Here is a 19,928-nt window from a genome sequence, read left to right as displayed (position 1 = left end):
AGGGGGGGATTCTGCCCCTCTGCTGCGCTCGGGGGAGACCCCCCTGCAGTGCTGCCTCCAGCGCTGGGGCCTCGGCACAGGAGAGACACGGAGCTGTTGGAGCGGGGCCAGAGGAGGCCCCGGAGATGCCGGGAGGGCTGGAGCCCCTCTGCTGGGAGGACAGGCTGAGAGAGCTGGGGGGGTTCAGCCTGGAGAAGAGAAGGCTCCGCGGAGACCTTCCAGCCCCTGCCAGTCCCTCAAGGGGCTCCAGGAAAGCTGGGGAGGGACTCTGGAGCAGGGAGGGGAGCCATGGGACGAGGGGGAAGGGTTTTACACTGGAAGAGGGGAGATTTGGATGAGATATTGGGAAGAAATTCTTTGGTGTGAGGGGGGTGAGCCCCTGGCCCAGGTTGCCCAGAGAAGCTGTGGCTGCCCCATCCCTGGAGGGGTTCAAGGCCAGGTTGGCCGGGGCTTGGAGCAACCTGGGCTGGTGGGAGGTGTCCCTGCCCAGGGCAGGGGGTGCCACTGGGTGGCCTTTAAGGTCCCTTCCCACCCAAACTATTTGTCGGGCTGATGTTTCGGGAGCAGGAGGAGCAGGTCGGGGGGGACTCCAGCCCAGACCCCCAAGTGCTGCCCATCCCCTTTCTCCCCAATGGCTGGCAGCAGCTTTGCCATCTCCCCGCCGACGCTGGTCGGGTGCCCCGGGCACCCCAGTGCCGAGCCCAGCGTGGGATTTGGGGAGACGGGGTTGGTTCCTGGGATTGCCGCTGCCATGGGCTGCATCTGGCCGGGCTCCAGCGCAGGCAGCACCAGCCCAGTTTCACTTTTACTCTGTTACAGGCAACAGCCTGATTTCCTGGAAGGCAGAAACCCTCCTGGCTGCCTGCGAGGAGGAAGCAGCCCCCACCTCGGGGGCTGGGAAATAAAAAGAGGGTCTGGGCTGGGCTGAGGCCAGCCTGGGAGCTGCCGAGTGCCACAGGGACACGGTGGGACCTCGCTGGTGAGCGGGGAGCCGGGGAGCAGCGCAGAGCTGGGGTCTTGTTTGTTGTCTTCTGCTTCCTATTCCGTGTGTTTTCCCGTCTCCTGAGGGGTGCCGGGGGAGGGGAAAAAGGGGGTTTTAGGGCAGTAGGCGAATGATGTCTGCCCTGAGCGTGGGATGGGGGACGCAGCCTTTGCTCTCCAGCCTTTTTGAGGAAGGCGGCCGGGGGAGCCGTGAGTGCTGGGAGGGTTGAACTGGGAGGGCTGAAGGATGCGGGGGGGGTGGGGAAGGAGGAGGGATCCGGGGGAGATTCAGGGGGATTGGGGGCCAGGCTGATGTCTGCAAAGCCTGGCTTCAAGAGCTGGCAGCGGGGCTGGGTGGGGAGGCACCCCCTGCCTCCCCCATGGAGCCCGATCCTGGCTGGGAAATGCTGGCCCCAGCCAGGGCTGCTCCTTCCCGGTCCCACGGGGGGGTCAGGATGGATGCGCTCGCTGGAAGCCATTTGCTTCCCTGCTGTGGGGACAAGGGACTGGGCTGGGACGTGTGGGAGGCGAGGTGGGACGGGGCTCCCGTGGCCTCGCAACTGAACGGGATAATGTGGGGAACGTCATGGCTAACAAGTTTTCCGTGGGGTGCTCTCTGTCAGCATCGCCGGGGGCGCAGAGGCAATGGGTGCGGGGGTGCAAACCCCGGGCTGGCGGCGTGGGCAGCTTGGGTGGTGGTGCTGCCTCTCGCCCCTCTCGTTAGAGAGCGTGGCAGCACTGGGATAACGAGCGGCATTCGTGGGACGTCCCGCTCTGTCCCCAAGCTGAGGGGGAGAGCTTTTCCTTTTCCTTTTCCTTTCTATGGCGCGATGGTGGGATTCACCTCTCCCAGCCTCTCCCGCAGTCCAAACTTCCCCACCCAATGGGCTCAGGTCCCTGGTGACCCCTCCAAGGCACAAGCGTGTCCAGAGCCCAGTTCCCCCAGGGCTGGGTTGGGGAAAACACTCCAGAGGGGGCTGTTCCTGCAGAATGGGGTGCAGGCCATCCCATGGCTGATCACGGGTGGTGTTCCCCAGCGCTCAGTGCTGGGGCCGGTTCTTTTTAATATCTTTATCAACGATCTGGATGAGGGGGTTGAGTGCACCCTCAGCAAGTTTGCAGAGGACACCACGTTGGGTGGGAGTGTTGATCTCCCTGAGGGTAGGAAGGCTTTGCAGAGGGATCTGGACAGGCTGGATGGATGGGCGGAGGCCAATGGTATGAGGTTCAGCAAGGCCAAGTGCTGGGTCCTGTGCTTGGGTCACACCAACGCCATGGACGCTACGGGCTTGGGGCAGAGTGGCTGGAGAGCTGCCCGGCGGAAAAGGACCTGGGGGTGTTGATCGACAGTGGCTGAACATGAGCCAGCAGTGTGCCCAGGTGGCCAAGAAAAACCTTGAGGGTCTGGAGCGTGTCCAGAGAGGGGCAACGGAGCTGGTGAGGGGTCTGGAGCACAAGTCTGGTGAGGAGCGGCTGAGGGAGCTGGGGGTGTTCAGCCTGGAGAAGAGGAGGCTGAGGGGAGACCTTCTCGCTCTCTACAGCTCCCTGAAAGGAGGGGGTAGCCAGGGGGGGTCGGGCTCTTCTCCCAAGGAACAGGCCATGGGACATGAGGAAACGGCCTCAGGTTGCGCCAGGGGAGGTTTAGGATGGATATTGGGAACAATTTCCTCCTGGAAAGGGTTGTGAAGCGTTGGAAGAGGCTGCCCAGGGCAGTGGTGGAGGCGCCATCCCTGGAGGGATTGAAAAGCCGGGCAGACGTGGTGCTGAGGGCCATGGGGTAGTGGTGGCCTTGGCAGTGTTGGGTTAACGGTTGGACTCGATGATCTGAAAGGTCTTTTCCAGCGTAGACAATTCTATGATTCTATGGCTCTATGGCTGAGCGTGACTGGAGAGCACAGACTGGACAGCCTGTGTATCTGGGGCTGGGACTTTTCTGCAGGTCTCCAGGCTTTGCTCTCCATCCCTTGGTCTGCTCTCCATCCTTCCATGTCTTCTCCCCTCGAGAAAGCAGGCATGACCCCCACAGCCTCCCTTGCTGGTGGCTGCAGGGTGGTGGCAGGAGGGTCAGTATTTGAGAGGTCAGCAGGTAGTAGGGCACCGGAGGATCATTTTTAATCATATTGAGCTTTGACTTCATGTCCAGGCTTGGTGTTCCTCCCCGTGGTGCTGCTGTGGTGTGCAAGTGCTCAGCCCTGTCCTGTGACACTCCTGGGCACCTTTCGCTGTGTGCAGGAGAGACTCTGAAAGCAGGAGATCCCTCCTTTGCAAACTCTCCCTGGACTAACGTACACCATGGGGATGTGGGTTTAAGTCCCAGGGGAAACCGTAGTCTGGTCACCCCCCCAAAAGGGCCCCGATGGGTCTTTGCTGGATGGACAATCATCACTGGTGGAGGAGGGATGGCCTCCACCACTCCCTGGAATGAATCCTCTGTGTTGATGGGTTGCCATCTCCTGACTGTCTGGTTTTCTCCTTTAGGATTTTGGGCCTTTCCTTCCTGTTTTTTTCCTCCTGAATTGTTAAGTTGGGCCCCATCTTCTTCTTAACACCCCATCCTTGCCTACCGGGCCTGCTGTGTGATGCTGTGCTGTCTCAGTTGAGCTGGGGACCTTGGCTGACTGTGATCTCTGGGAAGTCAAGCGTCTGACCAGAAGGAGCATCTGCTGTGAGGTGAGGTGAATCAGACCCCATGTCCATTGAGCATGTCGCCTAAATCTTCACTGACTTTAAAGGAAGAGCTGAGACTAAAGGCTCTGAAAGGGTCCAAAAGCCCAGCCATAAGCACTTGGATCAATACTGGTGTTGGAAAGGCTTAGTAAGAGTTTTGTGTCATGGGTGGGACAAGAGCTGAATGCACAGGAAGGTTTTGTGCACTGAATAAATCTCTTCAGTATCCAACACAATCGAGACAGAGACAATTATCAGGTTTGTATGATAGTGTAAGAAAAAAAAGAAAGTAGAATAGAATCATAGAGTCACAGAGTACTTTGGGTGGGAAGGGACCTTCAAAGGCCATCTAGTCCAATCCCCTCCATGAACAGGGACATCTTCAACTAGCCCAGGTTGCTCAGAGCCCTGTCCAACCCACAGTTTCTCTGGGCAACCTGGGCCAGGGGCTCACCACCCTCACACCAAAGAACTTCTTCCCCCTATCTCATAGAATCATAGTATCATAGAATCATTTGGGTTGGAAAAGACCCTTGGGATCATCAAGTCCAACCATCAACCCCACTCATTCCATCACTAATTACCTGTGAGAAGAGACCAGCACCAACCTCTCTACAATGGCCTTTCAAGTAGTTGTAGAGATTGATGAGGTCTCCCCTCAGCCTGGGGAGGAAAGCTGGGGAGGGACTCTGGAGCAGGGAGGGGAGCCATGGGACGAGGGGCAACAGTTTTACACTGAAAGAGGGGAGATTTAGATGAGATGGACAACCAGGGGATCAGGCCTAGTCAGCATGGTTTTATGAAAGGCAGGTCCTGCCTGACGAACCTGATCTCCTTCTATGACAAGATGACCCGATTATTGGATGAGGGAAAGGCTGTGGATATTGTCTAGTTAGACTTTCGAAAAGCATTTGACACTGTCCCCCATAGAATTCTCATGGAAAAATTGGCTACTTATGGCCTGGATGAGCATACGATCTACTGGATCAAGCACTGGCTGGATGGACGGTCCCAAAGAGTGGTGGTCAATGGAGTTAAATCCAGCTGGTGGCTGTCACAAGTGGTGTCCCTCAGGGCTCGGTGTTGGGACCATTTCTGTTTAACAACTTTATTGATGACCTTGATAAGGACATAGAGTGTATCATCAGTAAGTTCGCAGATGACCCCAAGTTAAGCGGGAGTGTCGATCTGCGTGAGGATAGGGAGGCTCCACAGAGAGACTTGGAGAGGTTGGATCGATGGGCCGACGCTAATGGTATGAGCTTCAACAAGGCCAAGTGCCGGATCCTGCACTTGGGCCACAACAACCCCATGCATCGCTACAGGCTTGGGGCAGTGTGGCTGGAGAACTTCCTGGCAGAAAAGGCCCTGGGGGTTCTAATTGACAAGCGGCTGAAGATGAGCCAGCAGCGTGCCCAGGTGGCCGAGAAAGCCAATGGCATCCTGGCTTGTGTTAGAAATGGTGTGACCAGCAGAAGGAGGGAGGTGATCGTCCCTCTGTACTCAGCACTGGTGAGGCCGCACCTTGAGTATTGTGTCCAGTTCTGGGCACCTCAATACGAGAGAGATCTCGAGGTGCTGGAGCGAGCGCAGAGGAGGGCAACGAAGCTGGTGAAGGGCCTGGAGAATAAATCTGATGAGGAGCGATTGAAGGAGCTGGGACTGTTTAGTTTGAGGAAGAGGAGGCTGAGGGGAGACCTCATCACTCTCTACAACTACTTGAAAGGCCATTGTAGAGAGGCTGGTGCGGTCTCTTCTCCCAGGTAATTAGCGATAGAACAAGAGGGAATGGGTTCAAGCTGCAGCAGGGTAGGTTTAGGCTGGACATTAGGAACAAATTCTTCCCAGAAAGAGTGGTCAGAGACTGGAATAGGCTGCCCAGGGAGGTGGTGGAGTCACCATCCCTGGATGTGTTTAAGGGTCGTTTAGATGTGGTGTTGGGGGATATGGTGTAGGGGAGAACTCTGTAGAGTGGGGTTGATGGTTGGGCTCAATGATCCCAAGGGTCTTTTCCAACCTGAATGATTCTATTATTCTATGATTCTATGACATATCTTTAAAAAGTCTGTTTTTCTTTTCCACAGCCATGGGTTCACAGGACGACATAGTAGAGGATGATAAGAAGGCACAACTTGCTAAAAAACTACTGGCAGAAGAATTGGAGAAGGAAGGACTGGATGATGCATACTGGCTCCCCAAACTGACAGAGATACTGGGAGTCAAGTCCAGAGAAGCCCTGAAACATCTGCAATATGAAGACTACCTTAAGCTGGAGTGCAAAGTACAGTACCCCTGGGAAACAAAGGCGCTCCGAAAACTCCTGGGACTAACAGACAACAAAGCAAGTTCTGAGGAGCTGCAGAAGGAACGCTTGGAGATGACAAAAAAGAGACAGGAAACCGCCAAGCTAGTGCTGGAGGAGCTGAAAGAAATGCACAAGAGCCGCAGCCACAGTATGGACGTTACGAGACAGAAAGTGGAGGCTCTGTGGAAAGCCATGGAGATTCCCCAAGAATACTGGGCACCACCGGAGAAGCCATTGGCGAGTCTGCTGGAGGGCATCCAGAAGCAGCTGGAGCAGCAGGAGTCGTCAGTGAGCAGGGGTGAGAACATCTCTGACATGGAGGTCCTGAGGCGGGCATCGGGGGGACTGGCCCTGCAGGGCATTTACAGAACCAGCAGCGTTGCGGATGCGCTGGTGAAGCGAGACCAGCTCATCAGGGTTCCCGACGGATTCAAGCTTGCTGGTCCGGAGCAAGGGTCGCTGCTTGAGAGGAAGGAGTTCTCCTCCTCTGCCGCAGAAGCCGCTTTCACCAAGTCCATGGAGCAGCTGGGGTTCAGCATCAGTGTTTCTGCCAAAGCCGGGTTCTGGGGGTTTAAGGCTGAACTTGATGTAGATCATAGCAAGTCCTCGCAGTCAGAGGACACCCGCAAGTCCCGCTCTGAGCACAGCTACATTTGCACCACCAAGTACCAGTACATCCCTCTGGCCTCCTGCTACTTCCAAAAGCGTCAGCTTTGCCTCTCGGATGCGGCCCTGCGGGAGCTACAAGACATCGAGCACCTTTTGAGCATCACCCAGGAAGCAGACAGGCCCAACATGCTGAAGAGCAGGTGCGCGAGCTTCTTCAGCAGGTTTGGGTCCCACGTGAACCAGGGTCCCCTCCACTTTGGGGGGATTTTCTGGTGGAAGGCATCTACGGAAGGATTCAGAGCTGAGCAGCGGGAAGAGATGAAGCGACTGGCATCTGAAGCACTGAACAGCTACATCGGGGCCAGCTACAGCGGCTTCGTTTTCAGCAGGGGAGTGGGTGTGGACGTTTCAAAATCCAGTTTAGGGGCTTCCATTCAGGGGAGAGATGAAAAGGGTGCCCACACAGCGGTTCAGCTCTACGTGACCAACACAGGGGGCCCACCAGGGACGGATTCTCTTCCTCAGTGGAAAGTGGGGCTTGTAACTAATAATTCAACCTGGTGTGTTATCGACCGAGGCTTTCAGCTGATCCCAGTGTGGGATATAATCCTGTTCAATCACAGCAGTGATTTTAAGTCCGTCTATCAAATAAGCAGCAGCCTCAGGGCTGTGTACGAAGCGCTAACGAATCACAGTGCTGGCACTGTGTTTGGAGAGGAGCTGGTCAGCGCGGTGGAAGAGGCCAGAGCTTTCATGGAGTGCGTGAAGGCCTGGGAGGTGGCGGTGGATGAAAAGAAACTGCTCATGCTGATGGAATTGAAACAGAATCTGAGTGAAAAAACCCAAAACCATAGTGTCTGGATCAATGTATGCCTGTCGGACAAAGCACTGCAGGAGTTCCTGGTGAACACCGTTCTGTTGTACAAGAAGTCACCTCCAGAAAACACCACCTATATCAAGTCTCTGTTGAGGTGCCTCCTGGACCCTCATGTCTATTCTGTCAAGGACTTCCCCAGGTCTTCCTTCATTATGCAATGGATTTTCCATAGCGAGAATGTGCTTCCTGAAACTCCCAATGTTTCTGAGCTTGAAGATCTCACCAAGACACTGGTGCAAATGAAGGATTACATCCAGGAAGTCACCTACGCACCAGAAACGTCTGCATCTGCCATTCATGAAGCAAAGATAAAAGCCACCTTGACTGCAAGCCTAGCGATTTATTCCTTGCTCCAGTGTCTCCAGGAAAGGGCCCAGAAAGACGTGGAACTGTTGGTGCTCTTAATTACGACCAGCATGGGATACCAGGTGGAAAGCAGCACTTTTCAGTACCTCCTTGGATGTCCAGAAATTAACTTCATGATAAATGAAATGCAAATGGGACATAAGGAGTATCTGAATCTGAAGGAGCAAGATGTTTACAGAGCCCAGGCCTTCCTGCTGCTGACGGGTCTAACTGTAACACCTGAACACAAAAAGGTGTCCCCTGAGCAGAAGACTAAGCGTTTAGGTTTCATGGAAGATCAAATGAAAAACTTGTGGTCCACAGAGATAAAAACTCTCCTCGAGAAGCACAGTGCATCCAAAGACTGGGAGATGCTGGACAGTGACTTGCATTCCTTCATCAATGGGCACCTGGATGACACATGTGACGACGTGAAAAAACACAATATAATCAAAGACATAAAAGACACTTTTCAAAGAACAGAGCCTTCCAGTCAGTCCAAATCCAAATCTGATGGCAGCAAATCCAAAGCAAATCAAGCCATTGCAAACCAAGAGTTCCTCCACTTACTTCAGCGCCTTGGACTAGAAAGTCACTATCCAAAAAAGATGGGGACAGAAGATTTCCACATCATATACAAGACATCTTTACATGACAGCCAGCCCAGCAAGGACAATGAACTACCATTTTACTTCTTGCAAAAGCTATTAACCGTGGATTATCGGGTGAGGTACCTGACTTGCAAGGATGAGAGCAACTCAGGACCCACACCCGTGCAGGAACCCTCGGATTCCTTTGATGACTTTTTCACTGATTTGGAGGAAGAAGCCCCTGAATCTGCAGCCGGGGGCAGACGTGTGCACCCCATGGACCTCCAGATGGCAATTTTTCATTGCGCTGATGATTTCATGAGGCAGTACATTTCCACAAAGCTTGCCTTCTGTCAATTTGCGCTACCTCTGCTGGTACCAAACCCGTGCACTTCACAGATAGAGTTCCCCATCTGGTCCCTCAGCCAAATCAAAAAGAGCTGGAAAGGGGCTGAGAAATCGGGAAAGCAGGCCATAATTAGCAGTTACAAGAACAAGCTCATTTATCAGGCAGAGACACCCATCGTGTCCTTCATACGGATCGGCAGTTCTCCCTCCTCTTCCAAGTCTCAGATCCTGAATGCTCTGCTGAGCAAACAAAAGCATGACACTTTCTTCCACCGACATTGCAAAGGCAGCACCAAAGACTGTTTGCTGATGCAAGGTGTTGTGGAGATCTCCTGGTACTGTCCCCGCGGCAGTGACGATGACAGCTTTGACTGCTGTGTTGCTTTCTGTAACCTGCACGGAGATGCGAGGGATCACGAAGAGCAGGTGCACTTTTTACAGGAGATATCTGCTGTGAACGTGGCTTTCGTGTCCGAGTCTGATCAGAGTGACAAGAAAGGGATGAAAATTTTACGTGACCTGTGGCAGTCGCAGAGGCCTTTGGTTTGCCTTTTCACTGAAAAAGAGAATGTTGCAGCTGGCCGATCTAGCCAGAACATAAGAATAGGTATAAAGAACAGAAATGAAGCAGAATTAATGGATGAGCTGACAAAAACAATCAGGGATCTCCTGGAAAAGTCTAACATGCTTTTAAGCCTTGAAGCCTGCCTGGACAGAGCTCGCAAGCACGGATTCGTAGTCGATGAAGATACAGACGCGTGTGTGATGGCCAAACAAAAGGCAGAGGTGCTGGTGAAGCTTCTGAAGAAAGAGAAGTTGTTTGAGATCAAATCCCAGCTATTGCCTCTTCAAGGAAAACTGTGGTACATGTGGTGCAAAAAGGACAAAGAACTCACTCGCCTGCAGGAGAAGAGGAACAAGAGCATAGAGCATCATCGGAGCCAAATTGAATTAGAGAAGTCAGCCATAAGAAAAAAGCAGCTGAACAAAGCATTCCCCCTCAATGAGCTGATGAAGTCAGTCCTCAGCTTTCTCCAGTCACAGCCAGCAGATACCAAGAAATACTTCCTGCAGTGGATGAAGGTCTTTATGGATGACCTGTCCTCCGATCGCCTTGACGAACTGAGGAGACAGTATCACCAGTTATGGTCTCAAATCCTGTCCATAAAGAAAAGCAGTGAAAAAATCAATCTGAAACCTATGTTGATGAGTAAGTTAGATGCCCTCTCCAATGAAATCAACGATTCGTCCATTGGCCTCGAGCATATTTTGAGAGAGGTAGGGCAGATTTATGAAGCTCTGGAATCAATGAAATCAAAGGATAAATGTTTTGTCAAACTACCTGAAATTGCGGCTGATCTGATGGTTTCAGGGTATCCCATCGAGCTGATGGATGGTGATGCTTCTTACGTACCATTACGATGGGTTGGGGCAATCTTTGACAAATTAATTGAGAAGCTGGGAGACAAACGAGTATTTGTTCTCTCGGTGCTTGGCATCCAGAGCACAGGGAAGTCAACCCTCTTGAATGCCATGTTTGGTCTTCAGTTTAATGTCAGTGCAGGGAGATGCACCCGGGGAGCGTTTATGCAGCTAATTAAAGTGGATGAGAAGCTGCAACAGGATTTGGACTTTGATTACATGCTTGTTGTTGACACAGAGGGACTTCGTGCCATAGAGTTGGCCAATAAACAGTCCCTTAATCATGACAACGAGCTGGCCACCTTTGTTATTGGCATTGGCAACTTGACTCTGATCAATATCTTTGGGGAAAATCCTTCAGAAATGCAAGATGTCCTTCAGATCGCTGTGCAGGCTTTTCTGAGGATGAAGCAAGTAAATCTTTCCCCAGGCTGCCTGTTCGTACACCAAAATGTGGGAGAAATAACTGCCAAGGAACAGAACATGGAAGGACAAAGACGTCTGCAGGAAAAGCTGGATGAAATGACTGTGACAGCTGCCCAGCAGGAATTCTGTGATGTCTCCTGCTTCAGCGACGTCATCCGCTTTGACGTGAACACCCACATTCATTACTTTGCTCACCTGTGGGAAGGAAACCCCCCAATGGCACCGCCCAACCCCACCTACAGCCAGAATGTCCAGGAATTAAAGAGCAAAATTCTCCAAGCTGCCAAGAAGGAGTCGCAGGGCAGTGTTTTGAGGCTCTCGAGCTTGAAAGTTCGAATTAGTGACCTCTGGAACGCTTTGCTGAATGAAAACTTCATTTTCAGCTTCAAGAATTCAGTGGAGATTGCTGCATACAAGAAACTGGAAACCGCATTTAGTGAGTGGACCTGGCAGCTGAGGAGTCACATCTTAGATTTGCAAATGAAACTGGACAATAAAATTCGGAATGGGGACTTGCAGAGGGTCACCACAGACTACCTTGAAAAACTAGTGCAAGGGACAAGTGATGCCATCACGAAAAACATGGAAAAGTATTTCAGTGAAGACAGAGACTGTGAGATACTGGTCCAGTGGAAAGGCAGCACGGAACTGAAGCTGAAAGAACTAAAAGAATCTCTTCTTCTTGAAACTAGAAAGAAGTGCGAGAATCTTATCGAGCTAAAGAAGAACCAGTGTAAACTGGATGAAAGGAAGTCAGAATACGAAAACGAGCTCCTGAAAAGGAGCAGGCATTTGGCTCTGACTCTAAAAGGCCAGAGACTAAGTGAAAGAGAACTGAGAAGCAGCTTTATTGCTCTCTGGGCAACCTGGGTCGCTGAAGTCTCCTCTGCAGCTCCCCCTCTGGAACACGTTGATATCGATGTGGAAATAGAAGATGTCCTTCTAGATTACTTTAGGGAGCCTAAATTACATGAACGAATCAGGGCATTTCCCAAACACAAAGTATTTTCTGTTGACTTGGAGAAACATGTCCCTAAGAAAAAACGTTGGGGCTTCTTGACTACGAGTTTTGATGATGCTGATTTGAGCAACATACAGCGCATTACAGACAACATCATTGACTGTGTGAAGGCAAACATTGATAAGAAGGAAAAGGAGAAAAGGGATTACAACCGAAGTTTTATTCATGAAATACTGAATGAAGTACAGAAAGGTATGAACTCTGTCCCTAACAGTGCAAAATACAGTTTTAATAAAGATTACAGAATAGATTTGTCACTGTATCTGTGCAACATGGCAGCAGAAAGGTTTAAAGCCTTGCACTTAGCATTCAAAAAAGCAAACGATCCAACCATCTACCTGGAGAGCAAGAGAGAAGATTTCTTTAAATGTTTCCAGATTTCCTGCCAAGGAGCCACTTCTATCACAACATTCGCTGTTTTCCTGTGTGACAAGATTGCCCCCGCTCTCCAACAGGCAGTCTATGAGAAGACGGCTCTTGCCATAGCTCGGGACATGAAGGGTAAAATCCCAGATTTCAGTGGCAACAGATCCTCTCTGGAAGTCTGCCTACTGAGATACATGGCGGAAGAAGAAAATTTTGAGAATTTCAAGGAGTACCTTAATTGCCCAGGAGACTTTTTACGGAGTTACATAAAGAAACGTGTTGAGACGTACTGCTTAGATAAGAACAGGAGGCTGGAGAAGTTTTTAGACGACTCCCTTAGTCACTGCTATGAAAGCATCCAGTCAGCCGTTTTTGCATCAACCAACATTGTCAAAGACAGGCAAGACAGAAATGACAAAATCTGTCTTTGGCTGGATGAATTTTGCAGCGCACTTGGAGAGGTGCTAAGCCTGCCCAGAAGGGAGCTGAAGGGCATTGAGCATCAGGAGATAACAGACATAGAGTTCCTGAATAATGCCATGACAGAAGCGCTGTCTACCGTGAAGGATCAGCTCAAGGAAGAGCTCGCTACTGCTGATATGAGCTCCTTTGAAAGGCAGCCTTACGAAATCCTGGCGGAACAGTTTGCAGGGTGCTGGGAGCAGTGTCCCTTTTGTGGGGCTGTTTGCACAAACACCATGCCGAATCACGACGGAGACCATCAGCTTGTTTTCCACCGTCCGCAAGTTTTGACTGGATACAGGTGGTACAAAACAGACAATCTGGTCATCGATATTTGTTCTAGTAGCGTTGCAAGTGACTGTTTATTCAGGATTGGTGAAGACACATGGATCCCCTACAAGAGATACCGGGACGCAGGATCTCCTTATTCCACTTGGAACATTCCTCCTGATCCGTCCATGCAAGCGTACTGGAAATGGTTTGTGTCTCATTTCAGGACAGAGCTAGAAAGGCGGTACAATGGGAAATTTCAAGGCAAAGGAGAAATACCTGCTTCGTGGCAGATAATTACAAAGCAGGAAGCGCTGGATGAACTGGGGAAGCTTTAGGCCAAGTCGATATGAAGGAAAAACCACAACTGCTTTGTATTTTAGAAGAATATAGAATCACAGAATCTTCATGGTTGGAAAGGACCCTTAAGATCATCAAGTCCAACCAGACAACCTACAATCTCTGCCACTAGAGCATGCCCTGAAGTGCCACATCCAGATGTTCCTTAAACACCTCTAGGGATGGGGACTCAACCCCCTCCCTGGGCAGGCTGGTCCAGTGCCTGACCACTCTTTCAGTAAAGGAATTCCTCCTGATATCTAACCTAAACCTCCCCTGCCGCAACTTCAGCCCATTTCCTCTGGTCCTGTCATTATTCCCCTGGGAGAAGAGGCCAACACCCACCTCTCTCCACCCTCCCTTCAGGGAGTTGTGGAGGGCAATGAGGTCTCCCCTCAGGCTCCTCTTCTCCAACTAAACATGCCCAGCTCCCTCAGCCTCTCCTCAGATGCCCTGGTCTCCAGACCCCTCACCAGCCTGGTAGCTCTCCTCTGGACACGCTCCAGCACCTCAATGTCCCTCTTGTACAGCGGGGCCCAGACCTGAACACAGCACTCGAGGTGAGGCCTCACCAGTGCCGAGTACAGAGGCACCATCACTTCCCTGCTCCTGCTGGCCACGCTGTTCCTGATACAAGCCAGAATGCTGTTGGCCTTCTTGGCCACCTGGGCACACTGCTGGCTCATGTTAAGCTGGCTCCACCAGCACCCCCAGGTCCTTTTCTGCCGGGCAGCTTTCCAGCCACTCTGCCCCAAGCCTGTAGCGTTGCTTGGGGTTGTTGTGGCCGACATGCAGGACCTGGCACTTGGCCTTTTTAAACCTCATACAGTTGGCCTTGGCCCATGGACCCAGCCTGTCCAGGGCCCTCTGTAGAGCCTTCCTACCCTCCAGCAGATCAACGCTCCCACCTAGTTTGGTGTCATCTGCAAACTTACTGAGGGTGCACTCAATCCCCTCATCCAGATCATTGAACATAGTAGAAGTCTATCCACAAAATATTGTTGTCATGACTACGACCCCAAGCCGCATGAAGAAAACGATATCTAATTGCTCACAAAGTGGGGTGAAATAAGGCATGCTACTCCTGCTATTGCTCAGAAACTCCCTTGCTTCATGCTGAAGTCAGAATCCTCTTCCCTCCTTGCCGTAAACATTTACCTCTGCTTTGTCTTAGAGAAAAAAAAACAGCACAAAAACCCATCCCTGCAGCGAGCAGTCATATGGCCAGGATTAAGACCAAGTGCCAGATGAAGAGCAAAGGCAGCATTAGAAAATACCAGTTTTGTCAGCTGCTGTGAGAAAATAAGTGACACTGGCAAAAAATTAGTTTTCCTGCAGCAGGTACTGTAAGAGATGGACTGTAAATTCCCTGAGGAGGGGCAGAAGGCCCTCCAAGCCTTCAATGGAATGCCTCAAACACTCGCAAGGAAATAAATAATGCAGGCCTGGCCTTCAAAGAACTGATAAGGCTCATGCTTCTGGTGCCTGAAAGTGTGGGAGAACTGCCTTGTGAAGCAAAAACTGCCGACCACCTCACTGGTACAGTCCCAGCTGGTTCCATGTGCTCCAGACCATGGCTCCGTTGCCACCAGCCTGTTTTGACAGCACAAACACTAACATCACACACTGCTGAGGAAGCTGCAAAGACACGTGAGTCTCTGCATCTGTCATACAAAGGCTGTGGTGAGCTCACTAGTTCTCAGTTCTCAAGGCCATTGTGTCCGATAAGTGACCTTTGCTTCATTATCTGCGCAATCTTTGAAAGGTCATGGAGAACAGGAGAGGTGCCTGAGGACTGGAGGAAGGCCAATATCACTCCAGTCTTCAAAAAGGGCAGGAAGGAGGACCCAGGGAACTACAGACCAGTTAGTCTCACCTCCGTCCCTGGGAAGGTAATGGAGCAACTCATTCTGGATGTTGTATCCAAGCATGTTCAGGAGCAGGAAGTTATTGGAAGTGGTCAACATGGATTTACCAAGGGTAAATCATGCTTGACCAATCTCATGGCCTTCTATGATGTTATAACTGGTTGGCTGGACGAGGGCAGAGCAGCAGATGTCATCTACCTTGACTTCAGCGAGGCTTTTGACACTGTCTCTCACAACATCCTCCTTCGGAAACTGAGGAAGTGTGGACTAGACGAGGGGACAGTGAGGTGGATTGAGAGCTGGCTGTGTGACAGGACTCAGAGGGTTGTGATTAATGGAGCAGGGTCGAGTTGGAGGCCTGTAACCAGTGGTGTCCCCCAGGGGTCAATCCTTGGACCAGTATTGTTTAACGAATTCATCAATGACCTGGACGAGGGGACGGAGTGTATCCTCAGCAAGTTCGCTGATGATACCAAACTGGGTGGGGTGGCCGACGCCCCAGAGGGCCGTGCTGCCATCCAGCATGACCTAGACAGGCTGAGGAGCCGGGCAGAGAAGAACCTCATGAGGTTCAACAAGGGCAAGTGTAGGGTCCTGCACCTGGGAAGGAAGAATGCCAAACACCAGTATAGGTTAGGGGTGGACCTGCTGGAAAGCAGCTCTGAAGAAAAGGATCTGGGGGTCTTGGTAGACAGTAAATTATCCATGAGCCAGCAGTGTGCCCTTGTCGCCAAGAAGGCCGACGGAATTCTGGGCTGCATAGGGAAGACTGTGGCCAGCAGGTCAAGGGAGGTCATTCTCCTCCTTTACTCTGCCCTGGTGAGGCCACAACTGGAGTACTGTGTCCAGTTCTGGGCTCCCCAGTTCAAGAGAGACCGGGAACTACTGGAGCGAGTCCAGCGAAGGGCAACCAAGATGATTGAGGGGTTGGAGCATCTCCCTTATGAAGAAAGGCTGAGAGAGCTGGGACTCTTTAGCCTGGAGAAGAGAAGGCCGAGGGGAGACCTTATTAACATTTACAAGTACCTAAAGGGTGGGTTTAAGGAGGATGGAGCCAGACTCTTTTCAGTGGTTCCCAGTAACAGGACGAGGGGTAACGGGCACAAGCTGGAACATAGCAAGTTCCGATCAAATATGAGAAAAAACTTTATGGCAAGGGTGACAGAGCCCTGGCACAGGCTGCCCAGGGAGGGTGTGGAGTCCCCTTCTCTGGAGACTTTCAAGACCCGCGTGGACGCAGTCCTGAGTGATGTGCTCTGGGCAATCCTGCTCTAGCAGGGGAGTTGGACTGGATGATCTATAGAGGTCCCTTCCAAATCTGAAAAATTCCGTGATTCTGTGATTCCGTGAAATGCATATGAAAGCACATACCCTGCATACGCTAATGAAGATTATAGAGATCATGCTAAACATGTATGACTACGGCACTCCTCTCTCCACCCAAATCATGCTCCATGTCACCTGGGAGAAGGGAGAAACCCGAGCCAAGGCTGTCCTTGGCAAGGGGGGTGGACTGTGCTAATTCAGCAAATGGAAAAGGGGAAAACAAGTGCCCCTGGAGGGGAACAAAGAAGAAACAAAAGAAGAAGATAGTGCCTGGGAATATGCTTCTCAAGAAAGAAGACCATACCTGGGAAGATTCCTCCCAAGAAAGAAGACCGTACCTGGGAAGATTTTTCCAAGAAAGAAGATTGTGCCTGGGAAGATTCCCTGAAAAAGATGCTGGAACCAGGACTGGTGATCTCTTTAGCTCTGTCTTTTTCTCCGTCTTTTCCTGTCTCTATCCCTCAGTTTCTCTTTTCTCTTAGAATTGTTAAGTAATGGTTAGAGTTGTTAACTAACGACCTTAAGTACGACCTTAAGTACCGCTTGCCATAGTTGTCCTGTGCCTGCCGTTAGTAACACAACCCATACCTCACCATGTGCCGTCGTTTGTCATACACCTCACCGATTACCGTGGACTTGTTAAGACCTACACTAACCATTTTGGGAAGGAAACAAATGTTTCTATACGGACCTGGAGATTTATCTCACCTTAGTCCGCGCCGTTGGGAATTTACGAATCTGAAGTCACTTACCCTTTTATGGCCCACTTTCCTGGGAGTGGGACGTGACAGGTACTTGTCACGTTTAAAGACAGGGCTGCGGGATCTGAGAGCAGCTCGACATTGGTGGCGAGCTGTGTTCTTCTGCGTTTCGGGATTATCAGTCCCTTATCGATCCCTTACTGATAAACTGAGCTGGTACTCAGATCAGTAGACAGAAGAGTCTCCGATGTCACCTCCAATGTCATCAGTTATCACAACAGCCTCCACGGATTTAGGATATTCAGTATACTTCACATGTTAGGGTGAGCTGCTCCTATGCAGGTGCCTGGGCCTGGTGAACTTACCTCCAGCTCTTAGCCACGATAGCAACTCCCTTGCCATTTGCTTCGCTGTTGAGCAAAAGCCTTTGTATGACCGATGTGGAGACTTACGTGTCTTTGCAGCTCCCTCAGCAGTGTGTGATGTAGTGTTTGTGCTGTCAAGACAGGCTGGTGGCAATGGAGCCATGGTCTGGAGCACACGGGACCAGCTGGGACTGTACCAGTGAGGTGGTTGGTGGTTTTTGCTGCGCAGTTCCTACGACCCCGCTGGAAATCCAAGAACCAAGCCCTCCTGGAGAGTTGCTAAAGTGGTTAGTCAGTATAATCTCTTGTAGTCTTTGCTAATAAACTTGTTGTGTTGGACTGGACTGGTCTCTGTATCCTTTATTTTCAGGTGAGCCACAGTTGTGCGTGACTTCAGCGTCAGTGCTGTGCAGACACGCAGATGGCAGCTGGGCGATGGTCTGTGGAAGGAGAGTGTCTGCTTCTTTCAGGGTGTCTGGGCAAGGACCTTCAGTGTCTCAAGGGATAATATGAAGGGGAGGAGGCCGTAAAGAACATCATCCAGTGTAACAAATCCGACTGACCGGTGGTAAGGGAGGCAGTGGTGGGAACCAAGCCTGGTCAGTCCCACTCACTGATGAGTGAGAGGGTAGGAAGGTTTATTCCAGCGAGGATATCTGATTGGGGAACTGGTCAACTGGGAAACTAAGGGAAAAAAAGGGGCACCAAACTCAAAATACACCACGACACAGGCCTGACAAAACAGACATGGAGATAATGAGAGGAAACAAACCCTGCCGGTGTGAGTGTGTGCTGCAAGGACTAAGTGCCAGTTACTGGTGACACCTGTGTGTGCATGAGTGGTTTTGGGGCCAGCTACTGGAGTCAGACTGGGAGTGTGTGTGCCTCTGGCCCATGGTGTCAGCTACTGGAGTGAGTGGGGTCCCAGCGCAGGCACTGGAGTGAGTGGGGGGGGTCCCAGTGCAGCTACCGGAGTGAGTGGCGGGGGTCTCAGTGCCAGCTACTGGGGTGAGTGGGGGTCTTTAACCTCCAGCCACTGGGGTGGGTAAGGTGGGTGTCCTGTGTTGCGGTTTTGGCCAAATTGGCCAATGGCTGGTGACAGATGCTCTCCCCCCACCTCTCTCACATGGAGAGGAGGAGGAGGAGAGAGAAAGAGATTTATGAGTTTAGAAGAAACTAAACTACTTTAATGAAATATTAATAATAAAATAAAAAGGAAAATAATGAAATAGATACAGTATATACAAAACTGTATCAAGCTCCCAGGATGACGTCACAGTCAGGCACTGGGGAAGTCCCAGACTGGACTCAAGCGACAGGTGGGAACTGGGTTCCAGAGCTGTTGTCAGGAATCCATGGAACGGGATCAAAGGCAGATGAACAGACAGGGTTCTTCTCAGGCATGGGCCATCGAAGAAAAGAGATTGATCCTTTGATCCCTCAGCTTTTATACTGAGCATGGGGCAGATGGGATGGAATACCCCTGTTGGTCAGTTTGGGGTCACCTGTCCTGTCCGCTCCTCCCCACAGGTGGGACCCCTCTACGCTTTTCGGCTTCCCACCTTCCAATGGGGCAAATAACGAAATGAGCTGACCTTGGTTGTTACAGCAGTAAGTATAAGCAAGAGCCTCTCTGTATACCATTCCTTGGCACTAATTGTAAACATTACAGCGTGGCTGTTGCGTGAAAGGGGCAAAGCGGTTTTGGCAGAAAATAAACCCCCTTGCGTTCTAACACTCCTCACCGAGGTGGGAGGCCAGGTGCGGCCAGGTTTAAATTCTGAGTGATGCCCAATTCACCACTATCCGTCCAGTCGTGTTTAATGTGTATTAAATATATGTTTAATGTGTATTATGTGGCCCGCACCTCCCCTGAGCTGAGAGACCTCTCAGGGTGACACCACGGGGCCAGGGCAGGAGAAGACCCTTCTCAAGCAGCAACTGCCGCCCGTTGGGGAACGTCGGTGCAGCATGAGTATTTACCCTAAATTAACACCAAATTCGAAAATTTTGACTCTAGGCTAGCCTCTCTTCCATCCACCTCTCCACCCATATGTTTGTGAGAGAGGTATATGTACGGAATATATATATATATATAGTAGCTTTATGGATGTGGATGTTCTTTGTCTGTCTGTGCATGTGTAGGACTCTAAAGTGGTACCCGTCAGCTCTTTTAAAGTTAAGAAATTACTGATTTTAGCAGAGAACTGTGCGTACATGCGTGCACACGTGCCTGTATTTTGCCATATGTATTAATTTGAGACCTGTGCTTTTTGCCCGTGTATAGAGGTATCGATTTGGGATACCTTCAGTCAGCGTGAATCTTGCCATCTGCGACTCTGTAATTAAGTCGCCGTTCAATTCTTTTCTTCACCCACCTTGTAAACCCCTAAACCGGTTAATGATTAAGCGCTGCTAAATTTCAACCTCTCAGCCTATCGTACTTCTTTAAGGAATTCTGAATCGCTGCTAAATCATAATCGCGTCAAATGTTTCCATCCGCGACAGCCGGCCTCCCTCGCCTCCTCGGCGAGGTGCTGAAGGCAGGCCCGGCTCACCCTCCCCGGCTCTTTATTTGCCCCAAAACCCTCCATTTTTGGGGCCAGCAGCGCGCGCTCCCTCAGCGCCGGCCGCTCCCCT

At 51.1% G+C, this 19,928-nt stretch overlaps 1 protein-coding gene across 3 annotated transcripts; it reads left to right on the top strand.

The window, feature by feature from the left end:
• The first annotated feature begins 831 nt into the window (after positions 1–831).
• On the top strand, positions 832–19,714 carry LOC128906984 (interferon-induced very large GTPase 1-like). Of its 3 annotated transcripts, XR_008465403.1 has the most exons (4): positions 832–979; positions 3,460–3,651; positions 5,733–17,575; positions 17,659–19,714. XR_008465403.1 is itself a non-coding variant. In XM_054195219.1 (3 exons), exon 3 carries the CDS (start codon positions 5,735–5,737, stop codon positions 13,025–13,027), a length of 7,293 nt encoding a protein of 2,430 aa, XP_054051194.1. In that variant the 5' UTR covers positions 832–979; positions 3,460–3,651; positions 5,733–5,734; the 3' UTR covers positions 13,028–17,632. The 3 variants fall into 3 exon arrangements, 2 of the variants coding, with proteins under 2 accessions (XP_054051194.1, XP_054051195.1); XM_054195219.1 differs by lacking the exon at positions 17,659–19,714 and having other exon boundaries at positions 5,733–17,632; XM_054195220.1 differs by lacking the exons at positions 3,460–3,651; positions 17,659–19,714 and having other exon boundaries at positions 5,733–17,632.
• The last annotated feature ends 214 nt before the right edge of the window (positions 19,715–19,928 follow it).

Source organism: Rissa tridactyla, chromosome 3 (assembly GCF_028500815.1).
Source record: "Rissa tridactyla isolate bRisTri1 chromosome 3, bRisTri1.patW.cur.20221130, whole genome shotgun sequence".
NCBI classification, from domain to species: Eukaryota; Metazoa; Chordata; class Aves; order Charadriiformes; family Laridae; genus Rissa; species Rissa tridactyla.
The sequence above is the reverse complement of the archived record's forward strand: the minus strand, read 5'-3'. Positions and strand labels throughout refer to the sequence as shown.